This window comes from Garra rufa, chromosome 7 (genome assembly GCF_049309525.1).
Source record: "Garra rufa chromosome 7, GarRuf1.0, whole genome shotgun sequence".
NCBI lineage: Eukaryota > Metazoa > Chordata > Actinopteri > Cypriniformes > Cyprinidae > Garra > Garra rufa.
In genome coordinates this window covers 9,780,862-9,798,946 of record NC_133367.1, presented here as the reverse complement: position 1 = coordinate 9,798,946, position 18,085 = coordinate 9,780,862, and the positions used below count along the sequence as shown (strand labels likewise).

Here is an 18,085-nt window from a genome sequence, read left to right as displayed (position 1 = left end):
TGCTGCTTCTCTGTAGCCCAGGTCAGGTGCTTCTGCCGCTGTTTCTGGTTTAAAGTGGCTTGATCTGGGGATGTTTCTACTCCAGACTCAGTCCACTGCTTCCGCAGGTCCCCCAAGGTCTGGAATCGGTCCTTCTCCACAATCTTCCTCAGGGTCCGGTCACCTCTTCTCCTTGTGCAGTGTTTTCTGCCACACTTTTTCCTTCCCACAGACTTCCCACTGAGGTGCCTTGATACAGCACTCTGGGAACAGCCTATTCGTTCAGAAATTTCTTTCTGTGTCTTACCCTCTTGCTTGAGGGTGTCAATGATGGCCTTCTGGACAGCAGTCAGGTCGGCAGTCTTACCCATGATTGCGGTTTTGAGTAATGAACCAGGCTGGGAGTTTTTAAAAGCCTCAGGAATCTTTTGCAGGTGTTTAGAGTTAATTAGTTGATTCAGATGATTAGGTTAATAGCTCGTTTAGAGAACCTTTTCATGATATGCTAATTTTTTGAGATAGGAATTTTGGGTTTTCATGAGCTGTATGCCAAAATCATCAGTATTAAAACAATAAAAGGCTTAAACTACTTCAGTTGTGTTGTAATGAATCTAAAATATATGAAAGTCTAATGTTTATCAGTACATTACAGAAAATAATGAACTTTATCACAATATGCACATTTTTTGAGAAGGACCTGTATATGTTCGCTTTGAACTGGAATCATGGCAGAATATTCTGTGATGTCCACTTCTCAGGGCACTTACATTCAAATAGAACAAACATCTGAAGCAACAAGAGAAACATACGAGATGTGCAGAGCGGGGGTACGTGAGGACTGGAATTGAGAACCGCTGGTTTAAGTGATAGATTGAAGATAGATTGAATTTACTGGTATTGCTATCCTTGTGGCGATATTTGGTCTCCATAAAAAAAAAAAAAAAAAAAAAATATTTAAAGCTTGACAAAGTAATATTTGAGAATGTCTGAATATATACCCAAATCCATAATCTAATAAAAGTAAGCAATTACGTCTTGGAGATGTTGCCACAGTTCTTCTGAATTTAAGGCCATTTCACACTGAGTGTGATGCGAAAAAAATTATTAAAAATTATTAATGTTTAGGTCATTTCTAGAATAACTGATTAATCATCGGAATGTGACATTTTCATTCTGGTTCTAGACTTTCAAACTGCGGTATCACTGAAGAAGGTTATAAAGCTCTGGCTTCAGCTCTGAGATCAAACCCTTCACACCTGATAGAGCTGGATCTCACAGGAAACGATCCTGGACAATCAGGAGTGAAGGAGCTCAGTGATTTACTACAGGATCCAAACTTTCAACTCAAGACACTGAGGTGAGACACAATGAAATAATGTTAAATAAATAAATGTGTATTTTTTTTTTAGCTTTACAATAATCTGGACAATTTGTTGCATCAGAATAATCATATCAGATGCTGTGGGTTTTGTTGAACTCATGATCACAGTCAAAGTCTGCTTTATTGTCAATTCTGCCACATGTACAGCACATACATACAGAGAATTAAAAATGCGTTACTCACAGACCCTTGATGCAAAAACATTCAGTTTCACAAGCCAGTTTTCTCTGTGCTGATGTTTCTCACTCTTCTGCTCTGTGGGACATTTCTGTCTGTTTCTATAGACTTTGTTTTTCGAATATTTATATATTTAAATGTTAAAAAAAAGTTTTGCAATTACTAGATCATTTTAGAATAATAAAGATTTTTATTGTAATGCAATGAACCTTTAAATCAGAACTAAATTAATCTTGCTTGCTTCATCTTCTCTTTTGCAGGTTTTTGGGTCCTGCTGCAGATGAAGGCTGTCAGTATGTGACTGGAATTGTGGGTAAAAACCCGTTACTCCTGAGAGAGCTGAATCTGAGTGAACATGAACTAGGAGACACACGAGTAAATCAGATCGCTGCTCTACTGCAGGATAAACACTGTCAACTCAACACACTGATGTGAGTATTGCTGCTTAATTTCAAATCTTACATTACTTTTAATAGTACTGTTATTGTAGTTGATAATATTTCCACATTTCTGTCAGAACAGTTTTTCCTCAGCATCACTAAAAGCCATAAAAGTTTTAAAAAGGCATAAAGTTTTAAATTAGGGACATCATTTTGCGCACCGGATGCAAATACTGTGATCGTTTAGTGCTGCACTGTCTATCTATCATATGTTGATGCCTCTTTAAAAAAGTATTTTAGTTTTATAGTATATATTTATGTAGAAATATATTGTTTTCCTTAAATGTCTTTTATAACCACAATGAATATAGCAATGTGTAACATTTTACCAGATTTAGTGCTGCACTTTTATTTGTTCCCCACCAAATAATGTTTTTTCAAAAAATGTTTGGATGTATGTTAGATTGTAAAAGATTGATTATTAGTTCCACACACGGAGATATTAATTCTACATTGATTTAAAAAAGAAAAAATATTCTTTCAGTTTAATTCTGTGTAAACACATGACTGCTAAATGTAATCATGTTTACTGATTGCTGGTATGCAAGTGTTTTTTCACAACTATTCATAACTGCTTTTAATTTAAAGTTTGTGTTTCACAAAATGTAAAATGTCTCATTTTGGTGCAGCATATACTGTAAATTGTAAAAACTGAAGAGAAGCTTTTTAAGAATCAGTGATCAGTATCTGCCTCAAATTTCCTTATCAATACAGCACTAAAGCAAATGAACTGCCTTTTCAAAATTTATTTAAATGTCTTCAAATTAAGTAAATATGTTTATTTATTAAATAAACACGTGCAAAGTATAATATTTTTATAAGCAAACTGTCTTTGTTGTTGACTTGTAATTGTTTAGTCTACAGTGTGTTTGAACATTGATCTGTGAGACTAAAGTGATTTATGACAATAGCATCTATTACTGTTACAACTATTATTCTGTTCGTGTTAGTTTATAAAATGATTTATTGTTCATGTCAGTTCACAGTGTATTTACTTACTAACAGAAAACTTGAATTTAAAAATATATTAGTAAATGTTGAAACTTACATTAAGGTTATTAAATGCTAGTTGTTCATCATTAGTTCTGTCACAGAGCGGCCAGGTTCTGTCACCTCTCTCACCCAGCGATCTCAGTCACCCAAATTCTAACAAGCCTCACCTGCACCTCATCATCTGCCAATCAGTCACCATATAAGAACACACACCGCAACACGCTCATTGTCCGAGCTTGTTTGTACGAAGCGGACTGTCTGTGCTCTCCTCTGAGTTCATAGTTATACTTACCTGCATTATACTTACCTCTGTGTGTTGTCTTCCAGTCAGTCCTGTATCCTCCAGGGAAATCCATTGGATCCACGTGGTGTGTGTTCTGCCAGTTCTGGTCACAATCTCCAAACATTCCTACAAAGCTAAGAATACCATCAGTCATCGCAAGTGCCATACCGAACTTCAAATCTGTCTGCATCACTTACCTGTTCTATGTTCCACTGCCTTACTCATCAAGCTCAGTTGGTTCATACTTCACTTAACTCCAGTGTTCCATCTGCATCTGTAACAGAAGCTCGGACCTACCAATAACTCAAACAGCATGAGCACGCCGGATCCATTTCAAGAATAAATCGTCTCACTACGGAGAATCCTTCAACGAGCAACCGCCAACGTTACCCAGCAATCCTCCACCTGCACCGAGTACTACTTCTCCGATTGTTCTCCCCAGTCCCATGGCTCGACCAGCGCCCTACTCTGGCAAGGTGGAGGAGTGCAACGGATTCATCTTACAATGCTCACTGGTATTTTCTATGCAACCTTATCTGTATCCGACTGATACCTCTAAAATTGCATATATTATCTCCCTACTCACAGGTGAAACTATTTGGGCTCAAGCCGGTCCGACCACAACATCAACTCAAGTCGTATGGATGATCATGTATCTGCTGGAGAACAATTGTATCACCTCAAACAAGGTACGATGTCGATCTAAGAGTACTCCCTTAAATTTCTGACACTGCCACGGATGGATGGAACGAGCGCTCTCTGCTCACAACATACTGGCAAGGCTTAGAGCCCAAACTAAAATTGCAGTTAGCAGCACATGATGAAACCCAAGGTCTTAAAAAATTCATCCAACACTCCATTCGATGTTCCGAAAGAATGCAATCATGTCATCTTGACGAAACTCAAGTTCGCCCCTCCGTCTGCCAAAGAAACCTGTCCCTCCAGAACCAGCCCACGAACCTATGATCCTTGATTCCGGTAAACTGACTATTGCTGAGCGGCAGAGAAGGCTGACCCGGAGTCTATGTCTATACTGCGGGGCTGGTGGACACCTGAGATCCAGCTGCCCTCTCCGTCCATCACGTACATTGGTGAGTGTCATCCAATCGGATACGAGAAGATGCACCCACTGACCACCAATGTTCAGTTAACCACCTCTGAGTTGTCTATTTTAGTTACCGCCCTCCTCGACTCCGGGTCAGCGGGGAACTTCATCTCAGGAGACCTCTGCTGCCAGCTCAACCTCCACACCACGGCCACTTCGACGGTCTATCAGATCCATTCTATCACCGGAGAACTATTAAATCGCAAACTGCTGAGGAAGAAATGCGATCATCTACGTCTTCAAGTAGGACAGTTACACTAAGAGGATATTCAATTGCTGTTTTTGGAGGGATCTACTGTGGACATCATTCTAGGGCGCCCGTGGTTGGTAAGACACAATCCCATCCTCTCTTAGGGCTCAGGAGAGATTCTAAGATGGGGTGAAGATTGTTTCCCAGATCTCCTTAAACCTGCTCTTAAACAGCTTTATCTTCATTCTACATCCATAGAGAGCCCCATAGAGAACCAGTCTGTCAAGATCCCGTCATGTTACTCTCAATACCATGATGTCTTCTGCCTCAAGAGAGCCTCTCGTCTAACACCACATCGGCCATGGGACGGAGGTCTCGGTATAGACTACCGGAAACTAAACAACATCACCGTTATGTTCAGGTATCCCCTTCCTCTCGTCCCTGCTGCCTTGGAACACCTCTGTGATGCCAGGATAGTCACAGCGCGTACAACCTCATTCGAATTCGTAAGCGGGAAGAATAGAAGACTGCTTTCGTGACCCCTACTGGCCACTACGAGTATTTGGTTATGCCCTATGGGCTGGTCAACGCCCCCTCCGTCTTCCAGAATTTCATGCACAAGGTGCTCCAGGAGTATCTCCACAAGTCAGTCATCGTATACATCGACGATATTCTGATGTACTCTCGGAGCAAGGCCGAACACCGCCTCCACGTTGCGCAGGTCCTCCAACAGCTGAGAAGATTCCATCTGTTACTGAAAGCAGAAAAATGCTCTTTTCACCAACCTTCAGTTCAATTCCTCGGTTATGTCAAAGCTCAGGAAGGGGTACGCATGGACGAGGGGAAGTTGACCGCCATCACATTCTGGCCACAACCCACCACAGTCAAAGAACTCCAAAGATTCCTAGGTTTCGCAAACTTCTATAGAAGATTCATCAAGAATTTCAGTATCATCACCAGCCCTCTCACCAGTCTTCTCAAGAGTCATCCCAAGTCACTGTCATGGAACCCCACAGCCCCCGAAGCCTTCCATTCACTGAAAAACTCCTTCACCAACGCTCCTCTTCTGGTCCATCCAAATCCTGATCTGCCATTTACGGTCGAGGTTGACACATCCACCTCCGGGGTCGGAGCCGCTTACTAATTTCGGAAGCTCAGCCAGGCGGACAGAAATTACAACATCGGCAACAGAGAACTACTTACTCGAAGAATGGCGACACTGGCTGGAAGGTGCTGCCCATCTATTCCAGGTGCTAACAGACCACAAAAATCTGCAATATCTCCATGATGCCAAGAGGCTCAATCCCCACCAGGCACGCTGGGCACTGTTCTTCACTCGCTTTTATTTCTCGATCTCCTACAAACCTGGATCTAAGAATCTCAGAGCTGATGCTCTTTCACGTCTCAATGCCTCTGATGAAGTTCCTGAAGAGACCTAAGCCATTCTGCCATCCCAACTGATACTCAATCCCATAGAATGGACAGCACCTCCAGCCGTCACCCACCCTGCTCCCAGAAATCCACCGGGCTGCCCACTAGGACTTCAATTTGTTCTCTCATCTCAACGTCTGGACCTCATTCACTCCACGCACACATCCTTAGGCACTGGTCACCCAGGGGCCAACAATACCCTCTCGCTGCTCAACAAACGCTTCTGGTGGCTTGAGATGCCAAGAGATGTGAGAAGGTATGTGCAAGGATGCAAGGATTGTGCCATGTTAAAGAGTCTACGACACCTCTCCGCTGGGAAGCTCCATTCCTTGCCCATCCCAAACCGCCCCTGGTCACATCTAGGGATTGACTTCAAGACGGATCTACCAGCTTCTGGAGGTAACACTTGCATCTTTGTAATTGTGGACCGCTTCTCTAAATTCTGTCATTTGCTCTCTCTGAAGCGATTACCTACAGCCATGGAGATGGCTGAACTTCTCTTTAATCATGTGTTCCGGTACTTTGGAATCCCAGAAGACATCGTCTCAGATCGCGGTCCACAATTCATATCCAGGGTGTGGAGGGCCTTCTTTAATCTCCTGGGTGTGACTGTAAGCCTCTCGTCTGGATACCATCCGCAGACCAATGGACAGACAGAGAGGAAAATCCAAGATGTGGGGCAGTTTCTCCGCACATTTTCTCATGGCCACCAGGACTCCTGGAACCAGTTCCTCGATTAGGCCGAGTATGCCCAGAATTCGCTGCAACAACCTTCGACTGGACTTACCCCGTTCCGGTGTGTCCGCCGCTATTACCATGGTCGGAGAACCTTCCGAAGTCCCTGCAGTGGGTCACTGGTTCCGGGAGAGCGAGAGGGTCTGGGACGCTGCACACCATCAACTTCAGAGGGCAGTGCGCAGATCCAAGATGGTGGCCTACTTTCATCCCTGGCCAGAAGGTCTGGCTATCGACCAGGGATATTCGTCTGCACCTGCCCTCCAAGAAGTTAAGTCCCAGAATTGTTGGTCCCTTTATTATATTGGAACAGGTTAACCCGGTCACTTACAGACTTCAGCTTCCTCCACAATAACAGAATACACCCCACTTCCCACGTCTAATTACTCAAACCTCACCATGACCCTCTGCTTCCCTCCACAGAACCTGGCCAGGAAGAAGACCCCCCTCCACCTTTACTGCTCGAAGAAGGTTCTGTGTACAAGGTCAAGGAGATCCTGCAGTCCCGACTTTGTGGTGGTCGCCTTGAGTATCTGGTGGATTGGGAAGGCTATGGTCCAGAAGAACGCTCATGGGTACCCAGAGATGATATCCTAGATCCCACTCTAACTGATGAATTTCATTCTGCTCATCCAGATTATCCTGCACCTCGAGGAAGAGGCAGACCATCACGGCATCCACATTTTAGGCCTTCAGGAGCGGGCCAGGGGGGTAATGTCACAGAACGGCCAGGTTCTGTCACCTCTCTCACCCAGCGATCTCAGTCACCCAAATTCTAACAAGCCTCACCTGCACCTCATCATCTGCCAATCAGTCACCATATAAGAACACACACCGCAACACGCTCATTGTCCGTGCTCATTTGTACGAAGCGGACTGTCTATGCTCTCCTCTGAGTTAGCTTACCTGCATTATACTTACCTCTGTGTGTTGTCTTCCAGTCAGTCCTGTCTCCTCCAGGGAAATCCATTGGATCAACGCGGTGTGTGTTCTGCCAGTTCTGGTCAGATCTCCAAACATTCCTACCAAGCTAAGAATACTATCAGTCATCGCAAGTGATAACTTGAACTTCTCTGCATTACTTACCTGTTCTATGTTCCACTGCCATTCTCATCAAGCTCAGTTGTTTGTCAATAAACGTTGTTCATACTTCACTTACCTCCAGTGTTCCATCAGCATCTGTAACAAATTCATGTTAACTAATGTACTTAATGTTATCAAGTGAAGTTCTATAACTTGGATAAATAAGTCACATCTTAATGGGTAATTGTACTGATTTCAACCTTTGCATACCTTTGTAACTTTTGTGTAGTTTGTAGTATATTTCAATGAACAATGTGTGGTCTTTCTCCATGTTACCTGTGTAACCCTTTTCTTAACCATAGGGGTTAATTTAAATGTCTCAAACAAGAAACCTAGATTCCAGACTGTCGAATGGTGAATTTGGTCAGTGTGTTTATTTTTAAATGTAAAACTGTTGTAAATTACTTTTTTCCTGTAAAAATATATCACTCACCATAAAACTAAATTATATGAAACAGTTCCTATTTATATTTTCCCAGGAATTTGTAACTTTGCTTTTTTTTTATAGTTAATTCATTCAACAAAGAAATACCGGATTATGAGTTTTAAAGAAGAAAAGGAATGACTGATTACACATACTTTAACGTTGAGGCCCAGTTCATTGGTGCACATTTAAGGTTGATTAATCAGAATATGAATATGAATTCACTTACGTCCATCCAACGACAAAGAGGCAATGTTGAAGATCACTTACGCACAAACTCACTGCTTTCAGTTTTGATCACTTTTTGGCACACGTTCCCGATCCGCTCATCAAACTCCCACAATGAAACCAGACGCGTTCAGCCCTGAACAAACTCCGCAACACCAGTCCATGATGAACTTTATCAATGAAGTCACTTTTCACGAATATGAACGTCTCTAGCCGTCAGCACACACAGGGTGACTCAAAGCGATCGCGAATTAAAACAACAGGGAAAAGAAAAATACTTTAAGCCACTGGTCTCAAACTCAATTCCTGGAGGGCCACAGCTCTGCACAGTTTAGCTCCAACCCTAATCAAATACACCTGATCCAGCTAATCAGGTCTTCAGGATTACTAGAAACTTCCAAGCAGGTGTGAGTTGAAGTTGGTTGGAGCTAAACTCTGCAGAGCTGCGGCCCTCCAGGAATTGAGTTTGAGACCTCTGCTTTAAGCAAACAAACCAAAACAAATGCGGGTTGTTCCTTTACACTTTGGGCCTTATATTGCAAAGAATATATATTCGGTCTCCAAAAATGCGACACAGAATTTTACGAGCACAGTTAACATGCAGCCTCTGCTTGCCATGTGCAATTGCTCCTCCCCCTTTTTCCTTGTGTAACTCACGGCATCATACAACCTTAAAGATGCTCAACAGTCATTGGCCCACAATAATACACTTGCATTAAATACATTATGTCAGTGGATATAAAACAAAAATCTGAACAAATCAAATAATGCTGATGCATATACATTTTAATATTCTGTATTATTAAAACCCAAGCATGTTTTAGGGGGCCCTACACCTGCATACAGATATCACCATTTATTTGTCAGCAAAAGTTTCCTGGAAGATGCAAAACAAATTAATAAGTTGATCATCATAGATCTGAGTCATTGTCTTTTATTTTTCTGTTCTCAGTCTCTGTGGATGCAGTATTACAGAGAAACAGTGTCTCATCCTGACTTCAGCTCTGAAATCAAACCCATCACACCTGAGCGAACTGGACCTGAGCGGGAATAAACTAGGAGACTCTGGAGTGAAAAACCTCAGTGATCTACTGATGAACCAACAATTAAAGCTAGAGAAACTAGAGTTAGTATCATTATACTGTACAGCAGTTACAGTCAGATTAAAGTTTACCGTTTACTTTAGGACCACTGGGCTCTTGACATCTTTGCTATGAAACAAAACAGAAGTAAAAACAAAAGAGTAGTCTAACAAATGACAGTAGATAATTCTGACAGTTATATTTATACTGGACTAATGATATATTTCGCTAAGTCTTTTAAAGGAAATGTGTATTATTTAGTATATTTGTTTAATTAGAAATTGTAAACTACACTCTAAAATAGCTTAAATTGTTTGATTTAATTGATTTAAGGATTTTCTTCCATTAAAAACGTGAAAATAGCCAATTTAATATAGTTAATTTTACTGTTGTTTCTATATTGATTCTATGTATTGATTCACTTATTTGTTGACTGAGGGTGGGTCCAGACTTGGATTGTAACTAGTGGCCTCAAATACTCCTGTCTTGGTTTGTTTCATATCATTAAGATTTCATGATTTTTCTGGTTTATTTGTGGCTGTATAGCATTTGCTCATGATGCATCATAGATCTGAGTCATTGTTTTGTCTCTTTCTGTCTTCAGTCTGTCTTTATGCAGTATTTCAGAGGAACAGTGTCTCATCCTGACTTCAGCTCTGAAATCAAACCCATCACACCTGAGAGAACTGGACCTGAGTGAGAATCAAATAACAAACACAGGAGTGAATGACTTATGTGACGTACTGAAGGATTCACACTGTAAACTGGAGAGATTGAGGTCAGTAACATTCACATACAAGAATCAAATTGATAAAAAAATAACTTCAACTGTTTAAACCAAAACACTTTATACTCAATATCTCATGATGAGCTTGACTTCACATTATAATTGTACTTTTTTTACAAGTAATTTTTGAAGCTTCTGCAGCATAGTTAAAATATACAAAATTGAGTTTTTCAAAGACAGAGAGAGAGAGAGAGAGAATAAAAACAGATAAGTCACAAACAAATCACATTTTACTACTGCATTTAGAAATATTTATATAGCGGTAAATGAAGTGAAATGTTTGCAAACATTATAAACACTATAAACATAGCTATGGGCTATTTTAGTCCCCCTTACTCCACAACAAATCCTTTTAATTTAACGCCCTTCAGAACATAACAAGAATGAAAAATATAAGTAGTTTATAAGCATCGAGCCAAAATTAATGAATTGAAAGAGAAATAGAAACAGATACTGTTGTTGGGCTCATGTAGTCTACTTCTCTGATTTGACACGAACCCAAAAACTCTTCACAAAATCTTCACAATGTATTTGTGTGCTAAACTATTATTTCTGATGTAAACTAGTCTTTGTCCTTCACTCATGTTCAATATGGATGTAAAGCGTCATTCTTCACATGAGCAATAATGTGTTTGTCAAAACAAAAGCAGTGCAAATTTTTGATGTGTACAGTATTTTATAGGGGTGTGAAGAGACACTTATGTCACGAGACAAGATGAGATTTTTAAACTTTTTTAAAGAAATCCTCAATGATTGAAAACAATTTTCTTTTATAAATTGGAGATCATGACGCAAAAAAGGAATAGAAATCTAAACAAAATTACGTAATTTACTGGTGATTCTGACAGAATGTTCAATTCAATTCAAGTTTATTTGTATAGCGCTTTTCACGATACAAATTGTTGCAAAGCAGCTGTTCAGAAAATTTAGGTTACTACAATATATTTAGTAGCTTACTAGTGGTGAATACTGTATGTCAAGTTGATGTACATATGGTATAGATATATGTTAAAATCAGTAATGGTGTAATCAGACAGATGATGAACACTATTAATAAAAATAATTATGTGTTGTAATCAAACTTGTAGCAAAATTGTGTAGTGCTGTATGTTGTTTCAGGGCTGGCATCATCTGAGGTCCTCTGAGGGGTTGGCATCATCTCTTCTCGGGTTATCTGAATCAAGACTGAATCTTGTGTAATTCCTAGTGACCACGGGATGTCAATCCCGTTACAGAAATTATGTGTTTAGCCCAAGGTGAAGAATGTTGATGTGCATTTGATCAGATGTAACTGAAGTACAAGGTTATGAGATTTATTATGTGAATGCTTGGCTAAAGCGATAAGCCTTTAATCTATATTTAAACATAGAGAGTGTGTCTGAACCCCGAATGTGAAAAGGCTCTCCCTCCTTTAGTGGACTTTTCTATCTTAGGTACTACCAAAAGTCCAGAGTTTTGCGACCTTAGGGAGCGTGATCGATTGCAGCGTGGTAGGAGACTAGTTAGGTATGCAGGAGCTAAACCATTAAGGGCCTTATAGGTAAGAAGTAATATTTTGTAAGTGATACGGAACCTAATAGGTAGCCAGTGCAGAGACTGTAAAACTGGGGTAATATGATCATATTTTCTTGACCTGGTAATGACTCTAGCAGCTGCATTTTGGACTACCTGTAGCTTGTTTATTGAAGATGCAGGACAGCCACCTAGTAGTGCATTACAATACTCCAATCTAGACGTCATGAATGCATGAAAACACTTTTCTGCATCAGAAACAGCTAACAAGTTCTGTAGCTTGGCAATGTTTCTAAAATTGAAGAATGCTGTTTTTGTAACATGAGAAAAATGATTTTCAAAAGACAGGTTGCTGTCTAATAAAACACCCAGATTTTTGAGTGTAGAGGAAATAACAGTACATCCGTCTAGTTGCAAATTGCAATTTAAGAGATTCTGTGTACTGTTTTTTTTTTTAAACCTTAATGATTTAGGTCCAATAAGTAATATCTCAGTCTTATCTGAATTTAATAGTAGAAAATTATTGGTCATCCAGTCTTTTACATTTTTAACACACTCTTTTAGCTTTGCTAAGTTAGAAGTTTCATCTGGTCTTCTTGACATATATAGTTGAGTATCATCAGCATAACAATGGAAACTAATTCAATTCAAGTTTTTATTTGTATAGCGCTTTTCACAATACAAATCGTTGCAAAGCAGCTGTACAAAAAATGTAGGTTACTACAATATATTTAGTAGCTTACTAGTGGTGACTACTGTATGTCAAGTCGATGTACAAATAGTAATGATTATGTGTTGCAATCAAACTTGTAGCGAAATTGTGTAGTGCGCTATGTTGTTTCAGGGCTGGCATCATCTGAGGTCCTCTGAGGGGTTGGCATCATCTCTTCTCGGGTTATCTGAATCCAGACTTAATCTTGTGTAATTCCTAGTTACCACGGGATGGAAATCCCGTAGCAGAAACAGAGAAACAAAATAGAGAAATAATTAGCATAGCTGCTGTTCCAAACAAGCAAAAATGATGTGATTAAAACTAATCCCATATTTCCTAATAATATTACCAAGGGGTAACATGTAAATTGAAAATAGCAGAGGACCTAGGACAGATCCTTGTGGCACTCCATACTTTACTGGTGATAACTGCAATGACTCCCCGTTTAAATAAACAAAGTGGTAGCGATCGGACAGGTATGATCTTAACCATCTTAAAGCCTGCCCTTGAATACCTGTATGGTTTTGTAATCGATCTATGAGTATGTCATGATCTATAGTGTCGAACGCAGCACTAAGATCAAGTAAAACTAACAATGAGACGCAGCCTTGATCTGACGCAAGAAGCAAGTCATTTATGATTTTTACAAGTGCAGTTTCTGTGCTATGGTGGGGCTATGGTCAAATTCTTAAAAGAAATCATTTTTTTGCAAGAAGGAGCACAATTGAGCAGACACAATTTTTTCTAAAATTTTAGACATAAATGGAAGATTAGAAATGGGTCTGTAATTTGCCAGTTCACTAGGGTCTAGCTGTGGTTTCTTAATAAGAGGTTTAATAACGGCCAGTTTGAATGGCTTTGGGACATGACCTAAAGGTAACGATGAGTTAACAATATTGAGAAGTGGTTCTTCTGCTACAGGCAATAACTCTTTTAGTAATTTAGTGGGCACAGGATGTAACGTAAAGAAATGATGAGAAAGCAAATGCAGATGCCAACACAAACTTTATTGAAAGATTTGATGATGAATGGCGTGACGATGATGACAATGGTGATGGTGATGTTTTCCCGGCTGAGTGACACGAGGGCTTGATGGCTGGTGAGATGAAATGTGGTGATTTCCGTGGTGAAGGTGAACATCCAGTGAATCCAAGAAACAAGAAACTCCAACAAGATAAATCCACATGAACACGAACTCCATAAGACGACAACTCCACGAACATCCAACACAACGAACTGTCAGATAGGGAAGAAGAGATTGGAGTGAGTATATGTAGCCTGTGATGATGAGGGACACCTGGTGCAGGACTGATTGGCAGCTGCGCTGAATGAGCGTGACGCACAACGTAATGACACACACAGAGACGTGGCATGAGAACACGGCAGATGTGAGAACCGTGACAGTACCCCCTCTCCTAGGAACGTCCCCTGACGTTCCCAGCCTCCAGTACCTGTTGATTAAAGTCATCAATTAGAGAGTGATCCAATATGTCTCTAGCAGGAACCCAACTTCTCTCCTCCGGACCATAACTTTCCAGTCCACCAAGTCCTGGAATCCGCGTCCCCTCCGTCTTGAGTCCAGAATACGATTGACCGAATAAGTGGGTTCCCTGTCTACGAGTCGCGGCGGTGGGGGAACCGGGGCTGGCGGATTAATGCGTGCAAAAAACACAGGTTTGATCTTGGAAACATGAAACACGGGATGAATCCTCCTGTACACTGGAGGGAGTTTAAGGCGGACTGCCACCGGACTAATGATCTTGGTGACAGAAAACGGGCCAATAAATTTAGGAGCAAGTTTATTCGATACGGATCGGAGAGGAATGTTTTTAGTAGAAAGCCACACTTTAGAACCGACGACGTATACGGGAGGCCTAGACCGGTGGCGATCGGCTTTGGCCTTGGTGCGCGCTCCCACCTGGACTAGAGTCTCACGGGCTCTAGACCAGGTGCGATGACACCTCTGGACGAAGGCGTGAGCAGAGGGAACAGCGACTTCGGATTCCAGACTGGGAAAAATTGGTGGCTGGTAACCTATACTACATTCAAATGGGGATAGGCCCGTGGATGATACTGGTAATGAATTGTGGGCGTACTCCACCATAGAAAGCTGCTGGCTCCAGGAGGAAGGATTTCTAGCGACCATACATCTTAACGTTCTCTCCAAATCTTGGTTGGCTCTCTCAGTTTGCCCATTGCTTTGAAGATGGAACCCCGAAGAGAGACTAACAGTGGCCCCCAGAAGTTTACAAAATTCTCACCAAAATCTGGACACAAATTGGGGTCCCCTGTCGGAGACCACGTCTATCGGGAGGCCATGTAACCGAAAGACGTGGTCAATGACCGCTACCGCTGTCTCCTTGGCTGAGGGTAATTTGGGCAAGGGGATGAAATGAACCGCCTTCGAGAACCGGTCCACCACGGTCAAAACTACCGTTTTACCCTGGGAGGGTGGGAGGGCGGTGACAAAATCTAGCGCAATGTGGGACCAGGGTCTCGAAGGGATTGGCAGCTGTTGTAGGAGCCCATCTGGGGGTCTGTTAGATGTCTTACCAGTGGCACAAACTGAGCAAGCCAAAACAAAACTGCGAACGTCTCGAGCCATGAGTGGCCACCAAAATCGTTGCTTGACCAAATGTATGGTGCGATTAACCCCTGGATGACATGCCACATTGGAACAAGGTCCCCACTGGATAACTTCGGACCTTAACAGCTCTGGCACAAACAAACGGTTCGGTGGGCAACCGACCGGAGGCGTTACCCCATGTAAGGCTGTCTTAACCTTCGACTCGACCTCCCAACTGAGAGTAGAGACAATAAGTGTCTCGGGAAAAATACCCTCGGGAGTGGACGGGCGATCGGATCGGTCAAAAATACGAGATAAAGAATCGGGTTTGATGTTTTTTGAACCCGGGTGGTACGAAAGAGTAAAGTCAAAACGTCCGAAAAAAAGTGCCCACCGAGCCTGCCTAGAGTTTATTCTTTTAGCAGTTCTGATGTATTTCTAGATTCTTATGATCGGTCCATACAATAAAAGGTACCCCCGACCCTTCCAACCAGTGGCGCCATTCCTCCAATGCTAGTTTGACTGCCAACAGCTCTCTGTTACCAATATCATAATTTGACTCAGCTGACGACATGCGATGAGAAAAAAACGCGCAGGGATGCACCTTGTCGTCCGTGGGTGAGCGCTGGGAAAGAACCGCACCTACCCCCACCTCTGATGCGTCGACCTCCACCACAAACTGACGTGATGGATCAGGGGTGACTAGGATGGGAGCCGAAACGAAGCGGCCTTTGAGTTTGGCAAATGCAGCTTCCGCTGCATCTGACCACCTGAACGTAGTTTTGGGGAGAGGTCAAGGCGGTCAGAGGTGCGGCTAGTTGGCTGAAATTGCGAATAAACCGCCGGTAAAAATTGGCAAAACCCAGAAACCTCTGTAGGGCCTTACGGGAATCTGGGGTTGGCCAATCCACCACAGCCCTAACCTTCTCGGGATCCATGCGCATACCCTCGGCCAACACGATGTACCCTAGGAAAGGAACAGACTGTGCATGAAAATCGCATTTCTCCGCCTTGACAAAAAGCCCATTCTCTAACAGCCGCTGAAGCACTCGTCTGACGTGTTGAACATGTTCCTGGAGAGAAGAAGAAAAAATCAATATTTCGTACAGGTAGACATATGAACTGATCGACCATATCTCTCAACACGTCATTGACGAGTGCCTGGAAGACCCCTGGGGAGTTGGACAAGCCGAAGGGCATGACCAAGTATTCAAAGTGCCCCCTGGGGGTGTTAAAGGCAGTCTTCCACTCATCTCCCCCCCTAATGCGGACCAAATGATAAGCGTTCCTTAAATCCAATTTCGTGAAGATTGACTCTCCCTGTAACCTCTCGAAGGCTGAAGATATTAACGGCAAAGGATAAGTATTCTTTACCGTAATATTGTTCAGCCCTCGGTAATCAATGCAAGGTCGCAGAGAACCGTCCTTCTTCCCCACAAAAAAGAACCCCGCCCCCGCTGGAGAAGAGGAGGGTCGTATGAACCCGGCTGCTAGAGAATCAGAAATGTATTTCTCCATAGCCTCTCTCTCAGGAACTGAAAGTGAATATAATTTGCCCTTAGGCGGAGACGTACCTGGCAGTAAATCTATAGCACAGTCATAGGGACGGTGAGGAGGAAGAGAAGCAGCCCGAGATTTACTGAACACTTCCTTCAGGTCGAGGTACTCCCTGGGCACTCAGATCCGCCGCCTTCTCCTGCAACACAGAACCAGAAACAGATGGACAAGCAGACAAAAGACAGGATTCATAACATTTAACCAACATTCAGTAACCAACTTTAGCTGCCAATCAATCCGGGGGTTGTGTTTGATGAGCCAGGGGTGTCCCAGGACGATGGGGGCGTGAGGGGAGTCCAGAATGTAGAATGAGATGCTCTCACGATGGTTGCCAGACACCGTGAGAGTGATGGGATCCGTGATGGAGGTGATGGTGGGCATGTTCTGTCCATTGAGGGCGTGTACGGCAATGGAGTCTGTGAGGGGCTGGAAAGGAACATGATTACGTTGTGCAAAAGAAAAATCCATGAAATTACCCTCTGCTCCCGAATCCAAAAGTGCCGTGCAGTGCTGATCCTGTTGCTGCCATCTAAGCCTAACCGGGAGGAGCGTGGAGGTGGTGTTGAACAAGGACTTGTTAGCGGAAATCCCACCCGACAGTAGCCTCATACTTACTGCCGGGCTGGCCCTTTTACGGGGCAGTTAAACGCGAAATGACCAGCTGCCCCACAATATAGGCAGAGTCCTTGGGATCTCCGCCTCTCCTTCTCCTCCCGGGAAAGCCGAGCCCGACCCCCCTGCATGGGCTCGGGATCGTGGAACATGTCCCACTGCGCCTCCTCGTTCCACTGGCACTCAGCCGCCAGGGTTCGGAACTCGATACTATAGTCTGAAACGGACCTCCCCCTCTGTCGGAGGTCCGCCAGTGTCCGCGCCGCCTCTCTGCCAGAGACAGCGCGGTCAAAAACCCGTTTTATTTCGGCGGAGAGTGCTGAGAACGAGGCACAGCAGGGATCTTGGTTCTCCCACACCGCCGTTCCCCACAGTGCCGCCCTCCCTGTCAACAGGGTGAGCGCGAACGCCACCTTGCTCTCCTCACTAGGGAATGTGCGGGGTTGGAGTGTAAAATGCATCGAACATCTAGTGAGGAAAGCGCGGCAGAAGTTCGGCTCACCTCCGTAGAGTTCTGGTGGGGGAAGGCGGGGCTCCGGCTGATGTTCCGCCCCAGATGGTCCAGACGGGGCGATCGGAGCGGGCGGGGCAGGCGGTGTGGTCGGCGCAGCGGGACTACGGAGCTGGTTGACTGCTTGGGTCAGGTCGGACACTCGTGCCACTAGGGTATTGATGGCGGCCCCTGACGTAGCGGTGTTTCTCTCATTCTCGCCCAGCCGGGAAAAACACTCGCGTAGTGCCTCCTCCACCGAAAGTTGCTTTGTGTCTGCTGCTTCCATTTATGATCTGACAGTTCTGTAACGTAAAG

At 43.1% G+C, this 18,085-nt stretch overlaps 1 protein-coding gene across 1 annotated transcript in view; it reads left to right on the top strand.

The window, feature by feature from the left end:
• The window catches only part of LOC141338425 (NACHT, LRR and PYD domains-containing protein 3-like), a 134,492-nt gene that overhangs the window by 99,915 nt on the left and 16,492 nt on the right, over window positions 1-18,085 (top strand). Inside the window, exons 12-14 of the mRNA XM_073843971.1 lie at window positions 1,798-1,968; window positions 9,402-9,575; window positions 10,136-10,309. Of these exons, the coding sequence (XP_073700072.1) occupies window positions 1,798-1,968; window positions 9,402-9,575; window positions 10,136-10,309 (519 nt within the window). The remainder of the gene's footprint in view (window positions 1-1,797; window positions 1,969-9,401; window positions 9,576-10,135; window positions 10,310-18,085) is intronic.